We start from the raw sequence: 19,408 nt of genomic DNA on the forward strand, positions 1-19,408 counted from the left end.
GGCCCCTCATTGTGACACTGCGGGGGGGCTCGGCCTTCTCAGGCTCCCACAGAAAAGGGGCGGGGCTGAAGAGGCGAGAGGAGGGTGAGACAGACGGGCCCCAGGATCAATGGGGACAGCTCAATGCTCCAGGTTGGCTGATTGGCAGGGCAGCAGGCTAATGAGGGGGGGCCTGGCTCCTCTCCCCTCCCGCACAGAGACGCCTCCCAGAGAGAGCGGCTGCCCCAAGCGCCCTGTGAGCCTGGGCAGGGCCGAGCTAAGGGGAGAGCGGGGGGCGGGGGAGGCCGGGGCAGAGGAGGGGGGCTGGGGACTGAGGGCGGCAGAGAGGGGGGTCGGAGGCTGGGCGGGGGCAGAGGAAGGGGGGGAGGGGGGAAGAGAGAGGGGGGGGAGGGGGGAACAGAGAGGGGCCGGGGAGCGGCTGGGGGGATCCTGAGCAGGCCCGGGCAGGCCCCCCAGCGCAGGGAGGTGTCACTAGGCCTGGCAGGCTGGATTCAGACGGGGCTCGTGACCCCAGTGGCAGGAGGGGACGATGCTGGAGAGAAAGCCCTTTTTCCGGAAAAGCGTCTGTGGCCAATGTAAACGCGCTTTTCCGGAAAAGAGCCCCGATCGCCATTTTCGCGATCAGGGCTTTTTTCTGGAAAAGACTACTGGGCTGTCTACACTGGCCCTTTTCCGGAACAGTGTTCCGGAATAAGGACTTATGCCCGAGCGGGGGCAGAATAGTTTTTCCAGAATAGCGGCTGATTTTGTACAGTAGAGCATCGTTGCTTTTCCGGAAATTCAAGGGCCAGTGTAGACAGCTCGCAGCTTATTCCAGAAAAGCGGCTGATTTTCCGGAATAAGTGGCCCAGTGTAGACACAGCCCAGATGTGGGGGGACTGTTAGCCCTTGGGGGGCATCCACACTGCAGCTGTGAGGGGCCAGGATCTGGGAGAGGGGCCCGTGCTGGCTCTGAGCTCTGGAGAGGGGTGCGGCCGTGTGCCCGGGGAGACACATCAGGCCTCCCCAGGGGATGCCCTCCGGGATCTAACCCAAACAAAGCCACTAATGTTTGTGCCACTCTCCTGTTGAAAGCTCAGCAGAGACGCCCAAGAGGTAACATTGACCCTTCTGCGCAGCACAGGCTGGGAACAGTGGGTGGGCACCGCGGCTGGGGTGTCACACACTCACGGTAGGAGATACAGGGATCTAGAGAAACACAAACCCACAAAGACAAACAAACTCTTCTGTGGCTCATGCATCAGGCCACACTCTGGTCTCCCGTGGGCAAGGCAGGCAACGGGCAACTGGAACATAATGCACTGGGGGCTTTTATTTCCAATCCTGGTTTATTCAGTGAATTTGCTAAAGGCACATTCCAGCCAGCAGTGAGATAGTGGGACCCATTCACCGGGCACCCCTCACCACAGGGTTATACAGCATCCCCTTTGCATTGCCATTGCACCATGGAGGGGCATCAGAGAGGGAGCAGCTCAGATTTCAACCCTTCATTTGCAGGCATCAGATGGGGGGTAAGAAGAGCAGGTTCACCAGCAACAGTCCAGCAACGGCCGGCAGGTAGAGGGCAAACGACAATTTCCCCAGCGCTGAGCTACCTCCACAGATGTGGTCATTGGTATCAGGAGTGGTCGTAGAACCCATGGGAATGCTAGTTGCTCCAGGACGGGTGGTAGTGGTTTTATCGGGAAAGCAGGGGTCATGTATAGAAGGGGCTGTTGTATCAGGAAGGCAGGGGTCAGGTGTAGTGGGGGTGGTTACATCAGGGATGCAGGGGTCGGTGGTGATGGTGGTTGTTTTGGGGGTCTTGGAGATTATATTGGAAGTGGAGGTGGGGCTGGTAGTTTGGGGAGTGCTAGCGGTAGGGGTAGTTGTTTCTGTCATAGTGGGGGTGGGGCTGCGGGTGAGGGTAGTTGTTTCCATCGTGGTGGGGGTGAGGGTAGTTGTCTCCATAGTGGCAGTGATGGGGGTAGTTGTTTCCATAGTGGCAGTGGTGGAGGTGAGGGTGGTTGTCTCCGTAGTGGCAGTGGTAGGGGTGAGGGTGGTGGTCTCCGTAGTGGCAGTGGTGGGGGTGGTTGTCTCCGTAGTGGCAGTGGTGGGGGTGAGGGTGGTGGTCTCCGTAGTGACAGTGGTGGGGGTGGTTGTCTCCGTAGTGGCAGTGGTGGGGGTGGGGGTGGTGGTCTCCGTAGTGGCAGTGGTGGGGGTGAGGGTGGTTGTCTCCGTAGTGGCAGTGGTGGGGGTGAGGGTGGTGGTCTCCGTAGTGGCAGTGGTGGGGGTGAGGGTGGTGGTCTCCGTAGTGGCAGTGGTGGGGGTGAGGGTGGTGGTCTCCGTAGTGGCAGTGGTGGGGGTGAGGGTGGTTGTTTCCGTAGTGGCAGTGGTGGGGGTGAGGGTGGTTGTTTCCGTAGTGGCAGTGGTGGGGGTGAGGGTGGTTGTCTCCGTAGTGGCAGTGGTGGGGGTGAGGGTGGTTGTTTCCGTAGTGGCAGTGGTGGGGGTGAGGGTGGTTGTTTCCGTAGTGGCAGTGGTGGGGGTGAGGGTGGTTGTCTCCGTAGTGGCAGTGGTGGGGGTGAGGGTGGTGGTCTCCGTAGTGACAGTGGTGGGGGTGGTTGTCTCCGTAGTGGCAGTGGTGGGGGTGGGGGTGGTGGTCTCCGTAGTGGCAGTGGTGGGGGTGAGGGTGGTTGTCTCCGTAGTGGCAGTGGTGGGGGTGAGGGTGGTGGTCTCCGTAGTGGCAGTGGTGGGGGTGAGGGTGGTGGTCTCCGTAGTGGCAGTGGTGGGGGTGGGGGTGGTTATTTCCGTAGTGGCAGTGGTGGGGGTGGGGGTGGTTGTCTCCGTAGTGGCAGTGGTGGGGGTGAGGGTGGTTATTTCCGTAGTGGCAGTGGTGAGGGTGGGGGTGGTTGTTTCCGTAGTGGCAGTGGTGGGGGTGAGGGTGGTTGTTTCCGTAGTGGCAGTGGTGGGGGTGAGGGTGGTGGTCTCCGTAGTGGCAGTGGTGGGGGTGAGGGTGGTTGTCTCCGTAGTGGCAGTGGTGGGGGTGAGGGTGGTGGTCTCCGTAGTGGCAGTGGTGGGGGTGAGGGTGGTGGTCTCCGTAGTGACAGTGGTGGGGGTGGTTGTCTCCGTAGTGGCAGTGGTGGGGGTGGGGGTGGTGGTCTCCGTAGTGGCAGTGGTGGGGGTGAGGGTGGTTGTCTCCGTAGTGGCAGTGGTGGGGGTGAGGGTGGTGGTCTCCGTAGTGGCAGTGGTGGGGGTGAGGGTGGTGGTCTCCGTAGTGGCAGTGGTGGGGGTGGGGGTGGTTGTCTCCGTAGTGGCAGTGGTGGGGGTGAGGGTGGTGGTCTCCGTAGTGGCAGTGGTGGGGGTGAGGGTGGTGGTCTCCGTAATGGCAGTGGTGGGGGTGAGGGTGGTTGTCTCCGTAGTGGCAGTGGTGGGGGTGGGGGTGGTTATTTCCGTAGTGGCAGTAGTGGGGGTGGGGGTGGTTGTCTCCGTAGTGGCAGTGGTGGGGGTGAGGGTGGTTGTCTCCGTAGTGGCAGTGGTGGGGGTGAGGGTGGTTGTTTCCGTAGTGGCAGTGGTGGGGGTGAGGGTGGTTGTCTCCGTAGTGGCAGTGGTGGGGGTGAGGGTGGCTGTCTCCGTAGTGGCAGTGGTGGGGGTGGGGGTGGTTATTTCCGTAGTGGCAGTGGTGGGGGTGAGGGTGGTGGTCTCCGTAGTGGCAGTGGTGGGGGTGAGGGTGGTTGTTTCCGTAGTGGCAGTGGTGGGGGTGAGGGTGGTTGTTTCCGTAGTGGCAGTGGTGGGGGTGAGGGTGGTTGTTTCCGTAGTGGCAGTGGTGGGGGTGAGGGTGGTGGTCTCCGTAGTGGCAGTGGTGGGGGTGAGGGTGGTGGTCTCCGTAGTGGCAGTGGTGGGGGTGGTTGTTTCCGTAGTGGCAGTGGTGGGGGTGGGGGTGGTTATTTCCGTAGTGGCAGTGGTGGGGGTGGGGGTGGTTGTCTCCGTAGTGGCAGTGGTGGGAGTGGGGGTGGTTGTTTCCGTAGTGGCAGTGGTGGGGGTGAGGGTGGTTGTCTCCGTAGTGGCAGTGGTGGGGGTGGGGGTGGTTGTTTCCGTAGTGGCAGTGGTGGGGGTGGGGGTGGTTGTTTCCGTAGTGGCAGTGGTGGGGGTGAGGGTGGTTGTCTCCGTAGTGGCAGTGGTGGGGGTGGGGGTGGTTGTTTCCGTAGTGGCAGTGGTGGGGGTGGGGGTGGTTGTCTCCGTAGTGGCAGTGGTAGGGGTGAGGGTGGTTGTTTCCGTAGTGGCAGTGGTGGGGGTGAGGGTGGTGGTCTCTGTAGTGGCAGTGGTGGGGGTGGGGGTGGGGGTGGTTGTCTCCGTAGTGGCAGTGAGGGTGGTTGTTTCCGTAGTGACAGTGGTGGGGGTGAGGGTGGTTGTTTCCGTAGTGGCAGTGGTGGGGGTGGGGGTGGTGGTCTCCATAGTGGCAGTGGTGGGGGTGAGGGTGGTTGTTTCCGTAGTGACAGTGGTGGGGGTGGGGGTCTCCATAGTGGCAGTGGTGGGGGTGGGGGTGGTTGTCTCCGTAGTGGCAGTGAGGGTGGTTGTTTCCGTAGTGACAGTGGTGGGGGTGGGGGTGGTTGTCTCCATAGTGGCAGTGGTGGGGGTGGGGGTGGTTGTCTCCGTAGTGGCAGTGGTGGGGGTGGGGGTGGTTGTCTCCGTAGTGGCAGTGGTAGGGGTGAGGGTGGTTGTTTCCGTAGTGGCAGTGGTGGGGGTGGGAGTGGTGGTCTCCGTAGTGGCAGTGGTGGGGGTGGGGGTGGTTGTTTCCGTAGTGGCAGTGGTGGGGGTGAGGGTGGTGGTCTCTGTAGTGGCAGTGGTGGGGGTGGGAGTGGTGGTCTCCGTAGTGGCAGTGGTGGGGGTGGGGGTGGTTATCTCCGTAGTGGCAGTGGTTGGGGTGAGGGTGGTTGTCTCTGTAATGGCAGTGGTGGGGGTGGGTGTGGTTGTCTCCGTAGTGACAGTGAGGGTGGTTGTTTCCGTAGTGGCAGTGGTGGGGGTGGGGGTGGTTGTCTCTGTAATGGCAGTGGTGGGGGTGGGGGTGGTTGTCTCCGTAGTGACAGTGAGGGTGGTTGTTTCCGTAGTGGCAGTGGTAGGGGTGAGGGTGGTTGTCTCTGTAATGGCAGTGGTGGGGGTGGGGGTGGTTGTCTCCGTAGTGACAGTGAGGGTGGTTGTTTCCGTAGTGGCAGTGGTGGGGGTGAGGGTGGTTGTTTCCGTAGTGGCAGTGGTGGGGGTGGGGGTGGTGGTCTCCGTAGTGACAGTGAGGGTGGTTGTTTCCGTAGTGGCAGTGGTGGGGGTGAGGGTGGTGGTCTCCGTAGTGGCAGTGGTGGGGGTGGGGGTGGTTGTCTCCGTAGTGGCAGTGGTGGGGGTGGGGGTGGTGGTCTCCGTAGTGGCAGTGGTAGGGGTGGGGGTGGTGGTCTCCGTAGTGGCAGTGGTCGGGGTGGGGGTGGGGGTGGTTGTCTCCGTAGTGGCAGTGGTGGGGGTGAGGGTGGTTGTCTCTGTAATGGCAGTGGTGGGGGTGGGGGTGGTTGTCTCCGTAGTGACAGTGAGGGTGGTTGTTTCCGTAGTGGCAGTGGTGGGGGTGGGGGTGGTTGTCTCCGTAGTGGCAGTGGTGGGGGTGAGGGTGGTTGTCTCTGTAATGGCAGTGGTGGGGGTGGGGGTGGTTGTCTCCGTAGTGACAGTGAGGGTGGTTGTTTCCGTAGTGGCAGTGGTGGGGGTGAGGGTGGTTATCTCCGTAGTGGCAGTGGTTGGGGTGAGGGTGGTTGTCTCTGTAATGGCAGTGGTGGGGGTGGGGGTGGTTGTCTCCGTAGTGACAGTGAGGGTGGTTGTTTCCGTAGTGGCAGTGGTGGGGGTGAGGGTGGTTGTCTCCGTAGTGGCAGTGGTGGGGGTGGGGGTGGTTGTCTCCGTAGTGACAGTGAGGGTGGTTGTCTCCGTAGTGGCAGTGGTGGGGGTGAGGGTGGTGGTCTCCGTAGTGGCAGTGGTAGGGGTGAGGGTGGTGGTCTCCGTAGTGGCAGTGGTAGGGGTCAGGGTGGTGGTCTCCGTAGTGGCAGTGGTGGGGGTGAGGGTGGTGGTCTCCGTAGTGGCAGTGGTAGGGGTGAGGGTGGTGGTCTCCGTAGTGGCAGTGGTAGGGGTCAGGGTGGTGGTCTCCGTAGTGGCAGTGGTGGGGGTGAGGGTGGTGGTCTCCGTAGTGGCAGTGGTAGGGGTGAGGGTGGTTGTCTCCGTAGTGGCAGTGGTGGGGGTGAGGGTGGTGGTTTCCATAGTGGCAGTGGTGGGGGTGGGGGTGGTGGTCTCCGTAGTGGCAGTGGTAGGGGTGAGGGTGGTTGTCTCCGTAGTGGCAGTGGTGGGGGTGGGGGTGGTTGTCTCCGTAGTGGCAGTGGTGGGGGTGGGGGTGGTTGTCTCCGTAGTGGCAGTGGTGGGGGTGGGGGTGGTTGTCTCCATAGTGACAGTGAGGGTGGTTGTCTCCGTAGTGGCAGTGGTGGGGGTGAGGGTGGTGGTCTCCGTAGTGGCAGTGGTGGGGGTGGGGGTGGTTGTCTCCGTAGTGGCAGTGGTGGGGGTGGGGGTGGTGGTCTCCGTAATGGCAGTGCTAGGGGTGGTTGTTTCCGTAGTGGCAGTGGTGGGGGTGATGGTGGTTGTTTCCGTAGTGGCAGTGGTGGGGGTGGGGGTGGTGGTCTCCGTAGTGGCAGTGGTGGGGGTGGGGGTGGGGGTGGTTGTTTCCGTAGTGGCAGTGGTGGGGGTGGGGGTGGTTGTCTCCGTAGTGGTGGGGGTGGGGGTGGTTGTCTCCGTAGTGGCAGTGGTGGGGGTGGGGGTGGTTGTCTCCGTAGTGGCAGTGGTGGGGGTGAGGGTGGTTGTCTCCGTAGTGGCAGTGGTGGGGGTGGGGGTGGTTGTTTCCGTAGTGGCAGTGGTGGGGGTGAGGGTGGTTGTCTCCGTAGTGGCAGTGGTGGGTGTGGGGGTGGTTGTCTCCGTAGTGGTGGGGGTGAGGGTTGTTGTTTCCATAGTGGCAGTGGTGGGGGTGGGGGTGGGGTTAGGGGTGGTTGTTTCTGGAGTGGGCGTGGGGGTGGATTTTCTAGGAGTGGGGGTGGGAGTTTTGTTGGGGGTGGGTATTTTTGGTGTCGGGTTGGGGGTGGAGGGAGATGGGGTGGCTGAAGTGCCTGCATCGCGGCTGTCGATGGGGATGGGGGTGCTGGGGGTTGTCTCTCCTCTCAGAAACGTGAAGGTGTAGTCCGTGGACGTCACAGTGGTTCCACGTTTAATCTCCCGCGCGGACGCGGACGCGCAGCCCTTTGCAGCAAACGGTGACGATGATGCACCTGTCGGAGAAATTCTGCCTGTTCTTACTGATGAGGAGGTCCGGTCTGCTCTTCCCCCCCGCCCATCTGTCTCCACCAGCCGGCGGTTCCCCCTCTGCCTGCCCTTCCCTCCCGCCTGGGCACCTCCCTGCTCCGGCTGCACGAGGCCACGGCAGGGGAGGTTCCTGATGCCCTCTTGCCCCCGTCCCCGGGGCCCTGCCTGCAGCCCCACACAGCAGACTGGTGCTGGGGTTGGGAACAGAGCTGTGGTCGGGGCAGCTCTTTCTTCATTCCTGGCAGCCCCCACAGCCTCCTCGGTTCACTTATTTTATAACCCCCCTCCCAGAGCACCGGGGGCCCTGGGCCACACTGAGAACAGGAGCTGCCTCATGGGGCAACAGCAGCTTAGCTCCACCTTAGACATCAAGGGGGTGAGGACTAGTGGTTAGAGCAGTGGGGGAGGGGGAGCCAGGACTCCTGGGTTCTCTTTCCAGATCTGCATCCCTGACTTCACAACCCTCCCCCAGCAAGTACCCCGCTGACATCGTCCCCGGAGCAGGGCGGCATTGCTGGGGGGGAGCTGGGCTGGGAGGGAAACGTCCCAATTCCTCTCTCCTTCCTTCCGGCTAGAACCCCTCTTGGCCGCCCCACCCGCCCTGGGCCCAGCACAAACTGGGTCCCAGCAGCTCTCTGGGGGAGGGGGAGCTTCAGGGTGAGGACATTTCCGGGCACCTCCCCGCCCCCCCCTCCGCAACCAGCTGGCAGAATTTACCTTGGCTCAGCCTGCCAGTGTAATCCAGGCAATAGGTCTCCTGCCCCGTGCAGGGGGTGACTTGGCTGTTGCAGGCAGCGGAGCCCAGAGCAAAGCAGGTTGGGCACTGCCGCCCGTTCGGGGTGGTGTCCGGGGACACTGAGAACAAAGACAGAGAGACGGTTACAGGTGGGTGAAACCTTGTTCCAGGTCGAGGCTGGGCCCTGCCTCGCCGAGCATGTGCAGGCCCCTCCCTGCAGCCGGGGGCATTTCTCCCTCTGTCTGGGACACAACAGTCGGCGACGGCCGCACTGGCTCAGTTCTGGATCCCGGCAAGTGTGAAGGGGGAGCTGATCGGTGCCGGGAAATTTAGATTTGAGCCTGTCCCGGCCGCGGCTCCCTCCTTCCTATGCAGCCCCACCCGTCTGACGACAAACAGGCCCCGACTGTTCTACCCCCGCCTGTGACCCGCCCGCTACAGGGATCTCACTGGAGGCAGAAATGACATGGGAGGAAATGGACTTTGGGGCAATAATGGGGAGAAACAGGAACAAATAGAATTGTGCCGGGGCTTGTCCACATGAACAGTCCGACTGTAGCAAGGGAGATGGGGTGTGCGGAGCTGCTGGGTGTGACTCTGCCCAGTGCCGGTCGAACGACCTTGCTGTCCGTATGCAGCCTGTGGGAGCTGTTTATTCCTGTGCTTTGAGCGAATGCCCTTTCAAAGCGCTCCTCCCGCTGGCCCATGTGCATCGGCCGGGGCACACGGAGAGCTAGAGTCACACCCAGCTCACACCCTCAATCGTTGATGTGGCCGTGCCCTGAAATAGGGACAAATCAAACAGACCCACAATGTACCTTGAGGTGCGGCCGAGTTGCACAAATCTGTGTTGCATTGTAGGACGTTGATCCTCACGTACTGGTCCTTCCCCACGGTGAAAGAGAAGGGGCCTTTTATGTCACTGCTATAGCCGCTGAGACATTGCTTGGAGAAGAACGTCTGCTTCGTCCCGTCTTTGGACCATAGAAAAGAGCAAAACAGAAAACGTGAGGCTGGGAGGGACCCTCAGGCGGGGCAGGGAGGGGATTTTACCTCCTTGTGCGGCTGCTGGGATCCCGTGTTCGATTCTGGGCCACAATTCAGGAGGGTGAAGAGGAGCCGAGGCCTAAACTGCCCCCCAGATTGTGTCAGCCCGGCTGCGGCTAAAGGGTTTGTGTGTGGAGAGTAGGGGGCAGTGAGGTTCAATCTCGGGTCACGGCCACATTAATCGCAGTGAGGCCAGAGCCTGAATAAACCCACTAGGGACTGTGCTGGGAAAGTGTCCTGAGTGTGCTCAGAGGCTGGCGGGCGGGTGGGCGTGGTGGGGAATGAATACGTAGGCAGGTTGGCAGACAGGTGGCTGGATAATGAACAACCACAGTAAAGCTGGTGGGGGCTCCGTGTCATTCCCACAGGGGAGTGGAAGGGCCGTTCAGTCCCGTTAGGTCAGTGGCAGGATGAACCGAACTGGGTCTGTAACTCGGGTTCCCACGTCAAAGGACAAAGTGCGGGAACTGAAGGGAACTGGTGAAATCCACCGGCCTGAGGAACTCGGGGTGTGGGGGGGGTTGAACAGGGAGACGGTTTGTTTCAGTAGCGCCCGGGGGGTGACATTGGGCCCCTGAAGTCAATGGGAACTTTGCAACTGACCAGCGGGTCCAGGCCTCCAGACTGCCCTGCCTGCCCGTTGATGCGTCAGAGACTGGAATGGTGCCGGAATCAACCCAGCTCTATGCCCGGCCGGACTGTGCTGTGCCGGGTGCCGGGGCTCCAGGAGGGGCATTGTTGGGGTGACCCTGGTGGTGACGGAGGCAGGGTAAGATGTGCCAGGGTGAAGGCAACGTCACCTACCCAGGGAAATTTCTTCTGCCATGGAGAGGCAGCCGCCCGTCGCCTGGTCGTCTTGGCAGGTCCCTGCAGCCACATCGCAGGCCTCCGTTGAGCCGAAGCCCACGTTGCATGTCAGGGTCCCCTCTGGAGAAAGAAGAGCGAGTGTTTCCTCCATCCTGTGGGCCGGCAGCGCCAGCTTGGACACGTCCCTTTGCCCCAGTCTCCCCTGCTGCCAACAAGCCGAGGGGCGAATGGGCCCCATTGTCCCTGGGCCCCTCTGCAATGGGTCGATTTCAGTGACTGGCCTGCAGTATGTAGTTCCCCGGGCTAGGGATCATGAGGATCTGGGGGGATCCCTGGCGACTGGACAAAGGCAAATGTGGTGCCCGTCTTCAGAAGGGAAGGAGGACTGGGGGGGACTCCAGCCCGGCTAGTCCCTGGAAAACCTTCAGGAAATCCATTTGGAAACAGTTGGAGGAGAGCAAAGTGATCAATGTGGATTCCCCAAGGGCAAGTCCTGCCTGACCGATCTGGTTGCCTTCTATGCTGCGGTAGCTGGCCCTGTGGCCATGGGGAAGTGACTGTTCCCCCTGTTGGGTGCTGACAAGGCAATGTCTGGAGTCTTGTATCCAGTGTGGGGGCCCCCATTGCAGGAAGGGTGAGGACATACTGGAAAGTGGCCCACGGAGGGCAAAGAAGTGATTAGGGTGCGGAGCACGTGACCTATTCTCCCTCCACATGGGGCATCTGTGCCCCCAATTCACTCCTCCACCAGTGTTCTTGTATCATATCAACAGGCGCGACTGGCTCTGGTCGGGGAGCCGAGGGGCGCGAGGGGTCGAAGTCCAGGAGGGTTAAGTGGCTCCAGCCGCGCACGACTCACCTTGGGCACTGGCTGTCGCTAGGAGAACAGGGAGGAGGCAGAGCAGCGAGGAAACCCCCATGGTGCTGGGAGGAGCCTGGGGCCGGGCTGGGAGCTGAACGGAGCCTTCTCACGGCTGGTGCAGCGAGCTCTGCCGGAGGGGAGCAGGAGAGAGTCCAGAGGGAAAGGAGGCTGGAAGGGAATTGCAGCCGAGATTTGTAGGGGGGGGTAGCACCAGGCAACACAATTGTGCCAGAACTGATTGGTTGCTTCTCTCCCCGGTCTAAGGATTTTTTTTTTTTAAATTCTGGGTTGACACAATTATTGGCCATATTGAAAAGCCAAGGTATATGGGTTTGGCGCATTTTCAAGCATTTAAGTTCACATGGATTTAAATCTAAATGTTACGGGCAACGTTGGACAGAAAACCCACCTGGACGTGAAAAAACTCATAATTCTGCAAGTGTCCCCATTTCATTATTTTCAAGTTTCTTTCTAGGATTTTTTTCACTCATTTTCACAATGTTTTGGTCTCCCCAAACCTGCATTTTTCAATAGAGTAGAGTGTGTCCCCCTCTGTACAATGCCACAGACATTCCCAGAGATAACAGAACGGGAGTTCTCCGATACAGCCCTGCGTGGGACTGTATTTTAATCCTATTCCCACTCTCTCCTGCACTGTGCCGGCATTTATTTTACTCCCACCTGCAAAGACCTTAGATCTCGCTAATCCCGCAGGAGAGACATATTCCCTCAAGCTACTTTTAAAAACTACTTTGGATACTATATTACACAAATGAGCAGAATCCAACACAATTTTTACCACTAAAAATATGGAAAAAAATTTACTTAAACCATGTAAAAAGTTATTTCATTGCTGTTATAATGGACTTCCAAGCTGTTTCTATCTCCTCTTTAAATCCAAGTATTTAAAACTTTCTTTAGGAAAACACTTGCTCTCTCTTGCTGACATTTCTGACAAGCTGCTGTCATGTGCTTTACCCCGTGGCCCCACAGTCTCTTCTTCTTGCCCACCCAGCCACCCCACAGCAAAGCACCTTTTCCCGCTCCCGTGACTGTAGCAGCGAGGCCGGTGGTACCAGCAGGATTCTAGTCCAGCTGTAGGGCTCTGCCCTGGGCTGGTTTTCCCCTCCCTCATCAACATTGGCTCCAGATCTGCACTATCCCATCTGAGACGGGGCGACCAGCACTGCCCACCCCAGGGCCAGAGCATCCTGCCGGTCCGGAGAGAGCACCGCAGTATTGTCCATGTAGTTCTCCATCCCCTCTGGCAGCCGAACGTCCTTCTTGGCTTTTCTCTTCTGCAGCAGCGCGGCGAGCCCAGGTGAGCACGGCTCCTCCTCCGGGGACACTCGACAGGGGTCCCTTCCTGGGCTCCTCTCAGTTAAGTTAGAACCTGCCGAGTCTTGGGTGCTTCAAACTCACCATCCCCCACCGCGCATTACTTTGCATTTATCCAAACTGATCTGCCATCCCGTTGCCCACGAGCCCGCCTCGACCAGGTCTCTCTGGAGTTCCTGACTCACCTCGGTGTCTGTCACCTCTGCCGATTTGATCCCAACACCTGAGAGCCACCTCCTCTCAGCCCCTAAATACCCAGGCAGCGGCCCTGCCCCTCCAGAGGTGTCACCGGCTCAGCCCTTGTTTCAGATCTGCTGTAGGCACCCCGCCAGCTGTTTGCCAGAAACCCAGAATGGCTCATTCGAAGGACCAAGAGGTAATTACCACCGCCCTGCCTGTGAGGAAAGACAGGGACCAGAGAGGGTGAGGTGCACAGCCAGGGCCCAGTGACTCAATTGGGAAGAGATGGATGCCAGATGTATCCCACTGCAAAATGGACATTTGGGAGCATGGCTCAGGACAGGGGAATCTAGCCAGGCCGACCAGGGCAGTTGAAATCAAAACAGAAGGGAGGGTTGCAAGGGGGGAGGGGATGTGAGGGGTTGGGTCACAGAGACCCCCTCAGGACTGTCACCTGATGGGCTGAAAACACCGGAGCCTGCTGAACTGCTTCTTGGTGCCCCGACATCCTGTGCTGCTGAGCCAGGGCCTCCGGCCTCCTCCAGTCCTGGCACAGCGCTGGGGTCCAGCCCACTGCAGAGTGACACAGGCACTCCACACGGCTGGGCTTGGGGAAGGCCCCGTCAAAAGGGACAGCCCACTGTGACCAGAACCCCAGATCAATCCGTCTTTCCCTGTTTAAAGTTCACACAGAGCAAGCCCATAACACGCTCCCCCCTTTATCACTGAAGCAGAGACGTGCCCAGCTCTCGTCCCCCCAGGGAACAATTATTTACGCAGGGTTTGTTCAGAAACACACGGAATTTCATTGAGTATTAAACTTTAAAGTATTATGATTTGCAGTGAAGTGGCTGCAAGTGGCAGACGGATCAAAGTCGGTCACTAAGCAAAAGAAAACAAAACTGGCCGGTTTCTCCTGATACTCTCCGACACCTGCTCCCTGCAGCTTTGTACCTGGACAATCATTCTCATCACCTGGGACTCCTCCCACCTCAGGCCTGATCCTCCCCCTTTTCAGTCTGATGTTTCCTGCAGGCAGCTTCGGTGCTAACCTGGGGTCTCTGGGCATCTGGCGGCCGCCCCCATTGGCCAGTTTCCCGCTTCGAGAGAGATTTTGCCCGAGGCGGGATCCCCTTGTGTTCAGCTCAACCTTTGTCCCATTTCCAGGGGATCGTCCATGCTCCACAAGGGGCTTTGGCAGCAGGTTCCTGTCCCCATGTCCCGGCAGGACCCAGCCCCGTCCATGCTCACAGGGGAAGCAGGACTATTCACAGAGTAGTGTTCCCAGATACCGGACACTGTCTCTCTTCCGCAGTGCAAATGACCCTGCTTTGCAGGGCTTGGTCAGTACACGCCCTGTGTGTTCCATATCACTAACTCCCACCAGGACTGCTACAGGCAGCCAGACAGAACAGGCACATTCGGCCGCCTGTAACTTTGAAATGACGTGGTACTTTAGATACTTTGCAGAAAGAATCTTCCGGTTCTGCACACTCAGAAGCCTATTTTCATTAAGCACGGGGGAGGCGGCCTCCCGCCCGAGCTCACTGCTAGACTGTTGGACAGCGTTCAATGCGGAGTCCGCGTGCCTGAAATGTCTGGTAGTCTCTGCTTACACACCCAGCCAGGGTCATTATCCATGTGATCCATGCACAGGCGTGTTTACGGAATACTAGCTCTGTCGCCTGGTGCCTTGAAACGTTTCGGGTGCAGCATTACCCAAGAATGCAGACAGCAAAGTCTTAAAGTATACGGTTCCTGGCATTTAGCCACAGATGCCATGAGGCAGTGTGCCTCAGTTTCCCCTGCCGCACAGCATTATGCTTCTCACAGCCTGTGATACGCTTGCTGCTTTGCCTGAGTCTAAGCCTCTTAGCTTAGGGGCTGCCCGCTTACGGGACGCTATTGACCCTGCACATCGCCTGCGCAGACGCTTTCCCCAAACCTCATGTGTCTCCCACAGTGTCATGGGGTCTCCTGTCAGGTCAGCTCCTGCAGTGGGACCCGTGTGTGTCGTGGAAAGAGGCACAAGGTTGCCAGCGAGTTTGTGGCAGGGCGGCAGTTCCCAGGATGGCTGCCGTACCCCACTTCTGGGTCAGCCACGTGGCTTTCCAGTGTTTATTGCCCCAGCCAGGCCCTTTGTGCCCAGTGCGTGCAGGTAGCGACAGGTTCCCTTTCCGCCAGGGAAGGTTTCCAGGCCACGTCTGTCTCGTGGCTGTGGGGAGGGATGGATTGGCCGTGGACTGCGACCCCGCCCAACCCCCAGGGCTGCACCCACACAAAGGACTGACCCAGGCCCCGGCAGATTCTCTGGGCTCCTTGCTCCCCGGTTGGGATATTGTCAGCCCCTCCCCCGGCGATATATTGGCCTGGTCGCAGACACGGGCCGCCTCGGTACGAGCTTCATCCCCCGTCTCCGGCGGGCAGCGGGAGCTTTGACATGCGCAGCAGGAACAGTGTCCGGCCTGGGTGTGTGCTGGACCGGCGGGTCCCCTCTGATCTCTGCCCCCAAGGGTCAGCTGTGGGGATGCTTCCCTCAGAGAGCTCAGACCCACGAGTCCCCTTAAACCTGGACAAGGGGAGAGGCGCCTAGGAGTGCAGGCCCAGCCCCCCATGCAATCAATGGGGAGACACCCCTGCTCTGTCCCCTCTTGGCCCCCTGCCCCCAGCCAGCTCCCAGCCGCGACAGACCCTGCCCTGGGAAGCCAGGTCCCCTTCCCCTTTGAACTTGGCCAACTTCCAGCTACGAAGCCCCTGGGGTCTCATTCCCCACAGCGGCTCCTTGGGCCCCGACTTCCCCCTGAAGGCCCCCGTCTGAGACACACGTCTCTGTGCAGGCTGGGGCAGGATCTACCCCTGCTCAACTGCCCCTGCCTGGCAGTCCCATTATTCGACATCTACCTCCCTCCCTCCCCAGAGATGTTCACAGACAGAGGCTGGCTTCCTCCACCCCACCCCCTGGGGCAAATTGAGTCACAGTCCTGGAGAGGCATTAAAGAGATGCTCTCGGATTCCTCAACCGCCTCTGCGGCTTCGCCTTCCCCTTCTTGGGGTCCAGCCCCAGTTCCTCCGTGCTGCTGACAGCCCTGGGGACAGATTCAGCCGGATTGTAAAGTCATTTCCCAAAAGACGTGGTGTAACGTCGTGTGTTACAGCAGCACTCAGCCCGGCTCCTCCTACCTGTGCCGCAGCCAAAGGGGCAGGGATCTTACGGCCTCCAGCCAATCCCAGCTCTGCAGTGTCCCCGGCAGAACGTTCTTCTCATTACTCAGGTGCCCCCGACGACAGAAATCTCGGCCCCCATGTCCCTCGCTCTGGAGTTCCCGGCCATGCGCTCGGGCAGCAGGCAGATGCTCTCTGCTTGGCAGTGCAGTGACTTGCTCAAACCCATTGCAGGGTGCGGCCGCTGCCTGGGGACCCCCGACCTCTGGGGAGCAGCATTTCCTGAGTTACCTGCTGCCGGTTCCGCTCAGGTCTGGGCATTTTCTCCCCCGTGCTCAGTGAGACCCGGTGACAGCCCGTCTGGGCTCCTCTGGCTGTGCAGGGGCCTCGGGGCTGGTAACAGGGGAGTGAATTGGGGGAGGACAAGGCCCGGCCTCCCCCCACCCTGCATCCCAGGGTACCGCGGGGCCTTTCCCTCCCACCCAGCTGACACCCCCTGCCTGTGATTTACCCCAGCCGGGGGTGGGATTGTTCAAACTGATCAGCACAGGCAGCAGGAGCTTCTGCTCCTCCCCATTTGTCCCACAAACACGGTTTCACGTCACCATTAACCTCAGTAAGGAGCTCACCAACCCGCTCGCAAGACCCTTCCAGGCCGGCCCGGCCTTTCCCTCTGACTCACTTATCTAGCAGATCTGCCATTTGGTTCACTTAAGCCTCCTTGCTCAGCCCAGCCCTTCTCCTCTGGATTCTTGATGTCGCCCTGAAGATTTCCGGTGACATTTGAGACTGTGTTAACACCAAATCCTCAAATTGACCATCGTCGGGCAGTGGGTGTAAGAGGCGGGGAGAGGCATTGCCTCCTCTGGCTCTTAGCACGCAGTCCCTCCCTTCCGCTGTCCCCAGTCTGAACATCCTGAGCTCTCCCGCAGCAGGCTGGTCCAGCTTGCGGACAAGTGACTCTTCCCCCAAAATGGATGTTTGTGTCCAGTTGAAAACCCTTCAGCTTGCTAGATCCGTCAGCATAACACTGAACCTGCAACGGAGCCATTAAGCAGGAAGGAAACCAGGTAACAGGCATGAGCTAGGCCGGAGTTGGCTTCAAAATTAACTGAGCCTTGCTAGATCTACGGGACCTAAGTTTAAAATTTGCTTGAAATATTTCATTAGTTTGTTGCTGAATCACGTCTTTACAAGTTCCAGGCATAGATACTTAGCTGCACAATCTGAGTACTCAGCGTTCGCCTTAAATGCTTGGATCAGTTTCTTACATAAATTCTGCAAAAGACCACCCTGATCTAAAAGACGCATTTTCCTGTTAATTCCTGTAGTACAAAAACTTGCCTCCAAAGTCTGCCTGGCCTTTCTAGCATCCCTACTCTCCTTTCTCCTACTGTTGAAGAGAGCCTTGCTATGAAAATCACACAAAGAACATGTGTGTTTTCTTTTTGGAAAAGCAACGAAGTTTGTTCGGAACACGCTGACCGGCTCTGCCTGATTACTTTAAACTGATATCTTTGTGGCACTGAATTTCATCTGTCATCTGGAATGATTACTTGAGAAAGGCTTAAAATATAAAATCACGTTAGGCCAGTGGTCACCACCCAGTCGATCTGGATCTACGGGTGTATCTTGGAGCCTCCAATAGGTGATCCTGCCTGGTTTGGCCAAGAAGCTCTCTGTTGACAGAGAGATGTAGATTAGACAGGTCCAAATTGCTAATGAAGCGGGGATTTAAATATCCCATGCCTCATTAGCATAAACATGGCTGCTGCTTTATTTTGAAATGGAGTTTTTTGAAAAAACAACCTTGCAGTCTAGATGCGGATCTGTCGAAAATAAAGCCTTTTTCGACAGACCCCATAATTCTTATTTTTTGAGGAATACAGGATCTGTCGAAAAAGGCGTTATTTTTGACAGATCCACGTCTAGACTGCCGTTTTTTTCCAAAAAACTCCGTTTTGAAAAAAGCGGCAGCCATGTTTATGCTAATGAGGCACGGGATATTTAAATCCTGGCTTCACTAGCCATTTCGATGTGCTTGATTTGTATCCCTCTGTCGACAGAGGGATGCAGTCTGGCCATAGCCCTACTGTCATGCTTCTCCTGTCCTCTGCCTTGGAGCTACCCCCTCCTGCTTGCTGTGCACGGTGTGGGAGAGAGAAGAAGGGGGGCGCCGATGTCAGGGTGTCTCTCCTGCCCCCACTCCTGTACCCTGTCTCCCCACAGAGAAGGGGATGGAGGGAGCTTGGCAGTGCAAATCTCTGTCACTCTCACAAACACCCACTGTCCTTCCCTCTCCTCTCCCGCCCCAACACAGACGTGCATGGTTGTTACTTCTGTCCCTGCTTGCAGAGTGGGGTGGTTTGGGGGCTTGACCGCTCTGGGCATTTCACCATGTTCATTTCTCTCTTACGCTTAAATGTAATTCTTTGCGTAGTGAGTTCTAAACTCCGAACCTTCTCGTGCAGGAGTAATTACCCCGTGGTCACTGCTGCTCCTGGAAGGGGCTGGCCCGTCCCTGTGGCCCCTGAGAGAGGCAGAGCAGGGGGTCTCCACACGCTGTCCCTGCCTGCAGCACCGCTCCTGCAGCTCCCTGCAGCGATCAGTAACGGGGAACTGTGGCCAGTAGGAGCTGCGGGCTCAGGGCCTGTAGATGGGGGCAGCACATGACACCATGGAGCCATCGCTGTTCGTGCCAGCTGCTTTCAGGAACAGGGCAGGGCCAGGGCAGGAGCGAGCTGCCTTAACCCCATGGCTCCACCACCCGGAAACCATCTCAGTTAAACGGTGACCAGCCAGAGCCTGCTTCCTGAACCCCTGTCCCAGCCCTGAACCCCTTCCTGCCCCAAACACGAGTCCCCTGCCCCAAACTCCTTCCTAGAGCTGGCACCCTGAACCCTTTCTTGGACACTAATCCCCTGTCCTGGACTAAGCCCGGAGCCCCTCCCACTTGCTGACCCCTTGGCCCAAGACTAGAGCCGGCACCTCTACCCCAGCCTGGTGAAAGTGAATGAGGTTTGGGGAGGAAGGGGACGGAGTGAGCAGGATGAGGCCAAGGAGAAGGGGTGGAGCAGGGGCAGTGGCTACGAGAAGGGGTGGGAAGGACGTGGGCCGGGGTGTTTGGCTTTGAGGTAGAGCGTACATTGCACTTACACCGAAAAAGCGAACGTGTGGTTAAAAAGGGTGGAGAGCCCTGCCTTCGACATACTGAGGAAGACAGTGGAAAGCGGAGAAGGGCTGCAACACCTGTTCCATAATGGGGAATGTTGCATCCAGCAGCACGGCTGACCTGCCCGACTACAAAGATTTTGCAAATAAATCTCTGACAAGCTGCAGGGTACGTGGAGAAACCTGCGCCTGGCGTTTTTTATTCCCAAGTGCAGAGCTTTTAATGCAGTGCCTCCCGCACGCCCTGTCGTCCCAATCCGGCGTGTGGTGCAACACGCTCCGTTTTCTTTGCCAAGAAGTTGTAGGGGGAGGGGTTCCCAATGTCGTTTGCTACCTTTGGGTTCAGGGATTCGGCTGAAGGGGGGAGCAGAGGAGGGAGGGGGAAGGGGCGGAGCCGGGGGAAGCAGGGGTGGAGTCCGAGCAGAGCCTCAGGCTGGGGAAGTTGCCTCCCGAAGCAGCAGCTCCACTCGCCGCCTAGGACCCTGGTCTGCAGCATCCAGCCTCTGAGTGCATCAGCATCCCTACCCGGCCTGGGATTGCGAATGTCCAGGGCTCGCCCGGGCCCTTCTGTACCCAGCACAGCCCGTCATCTCCCGAGCCTCGGGCGGCGCGTGGGCAGGTCCGGTCCCCAGGGCGATGAGCTATTTGGCCGGCCCTGCGGATGCACCGTGAGTGGGGGAGACCTGCTCCCAGCGCGGAGCGGGGCGCGCCGGCTCCTGCTGTCCCGGGCGGCCAGTTCAGGTCTCGGCGCGTCCCGCTCTTGG

At 59.0% G+C, this 19,408-nt stretch overlaps 2 protein-coding genes across 5 annotated transcripts in view; one reads left to right on the forward strand and one right to left on the reverse strand.

Moving 5' to 3' along the window:
* Nucleotides 1–19,408, forward strand: part of LOC142819614 (uncharacterized) — a 169,170-nt gene that overhangs the window by 100,837 nt on the left and 48,925 nt on the right. The gene's annotated exons all lie outside the window — the stretch shown is intronic.
* On the reverse strand, nt 1,501–11,184 carry LOC106733060 (uncharacterized). Its single transcript, XM_089772754.1, has 9 exons — nt 10,791–11,184; nt 9,929–10,051; nt 8,896–9,051; nt 8,059–8,196; nt 6,898–7,307; nt 4,963–5,015; nt 4,647–4,734; nt 3,259–3,398; nt 1,501–1,852 (listed from the first exon to the last, which is right to left on the reverse strand). Exons 1-9 carry the CDS (start codon nt 10,849–10,851, stop codon nt 1,501–1,503), a joined length of 1,521 nt encoding a protein of 506 aa, XP_089628880.1. The 5' UTR covers nt 10,852–11,184.

Source organism: Pelodiscus sinensis, chromosome 22 (genome assembly GCF_052426305.1).
Source record: "Pelodiscus sinensis isolate ZL-2025 chromosome 22, ASM5242630v1, whole genome shotgun sequence".
Lineage (NCBI taxonomy): Eukaryota > Metazoa > Chordata > Testudines > Trionychidae > Pelodiscus > Pelodiscus sinensis.

What these genes read in the sequence shown, in the direction of transcription:
- LOC106733060 (XM_089772754.1), bottom strand. Translation starts at nt 10,851, where the DNA reads ATGGGGGTTTCCTCGCTGCTCTGCCTCCTCCCTGTTCTCCTAGCGACA. An exon ending in AGCGACAGCCAGTGCCCAAG is followed by an intron (nt 10,052 to 10,790) that starts GTGAGTCGTGCG and finishes TTCTTTCTCCAG; the next exon opens with AGGGGACCCTGACATGCAAC. An exon ending in CCACCCTCACCCCCACCACT is followed by an intron (nt 5,016 to 6,897) that starts GCCACTACGGAA and finishes CTGCCATTACAG; the next exon opens with AGACAACCACCCCCACCCCC.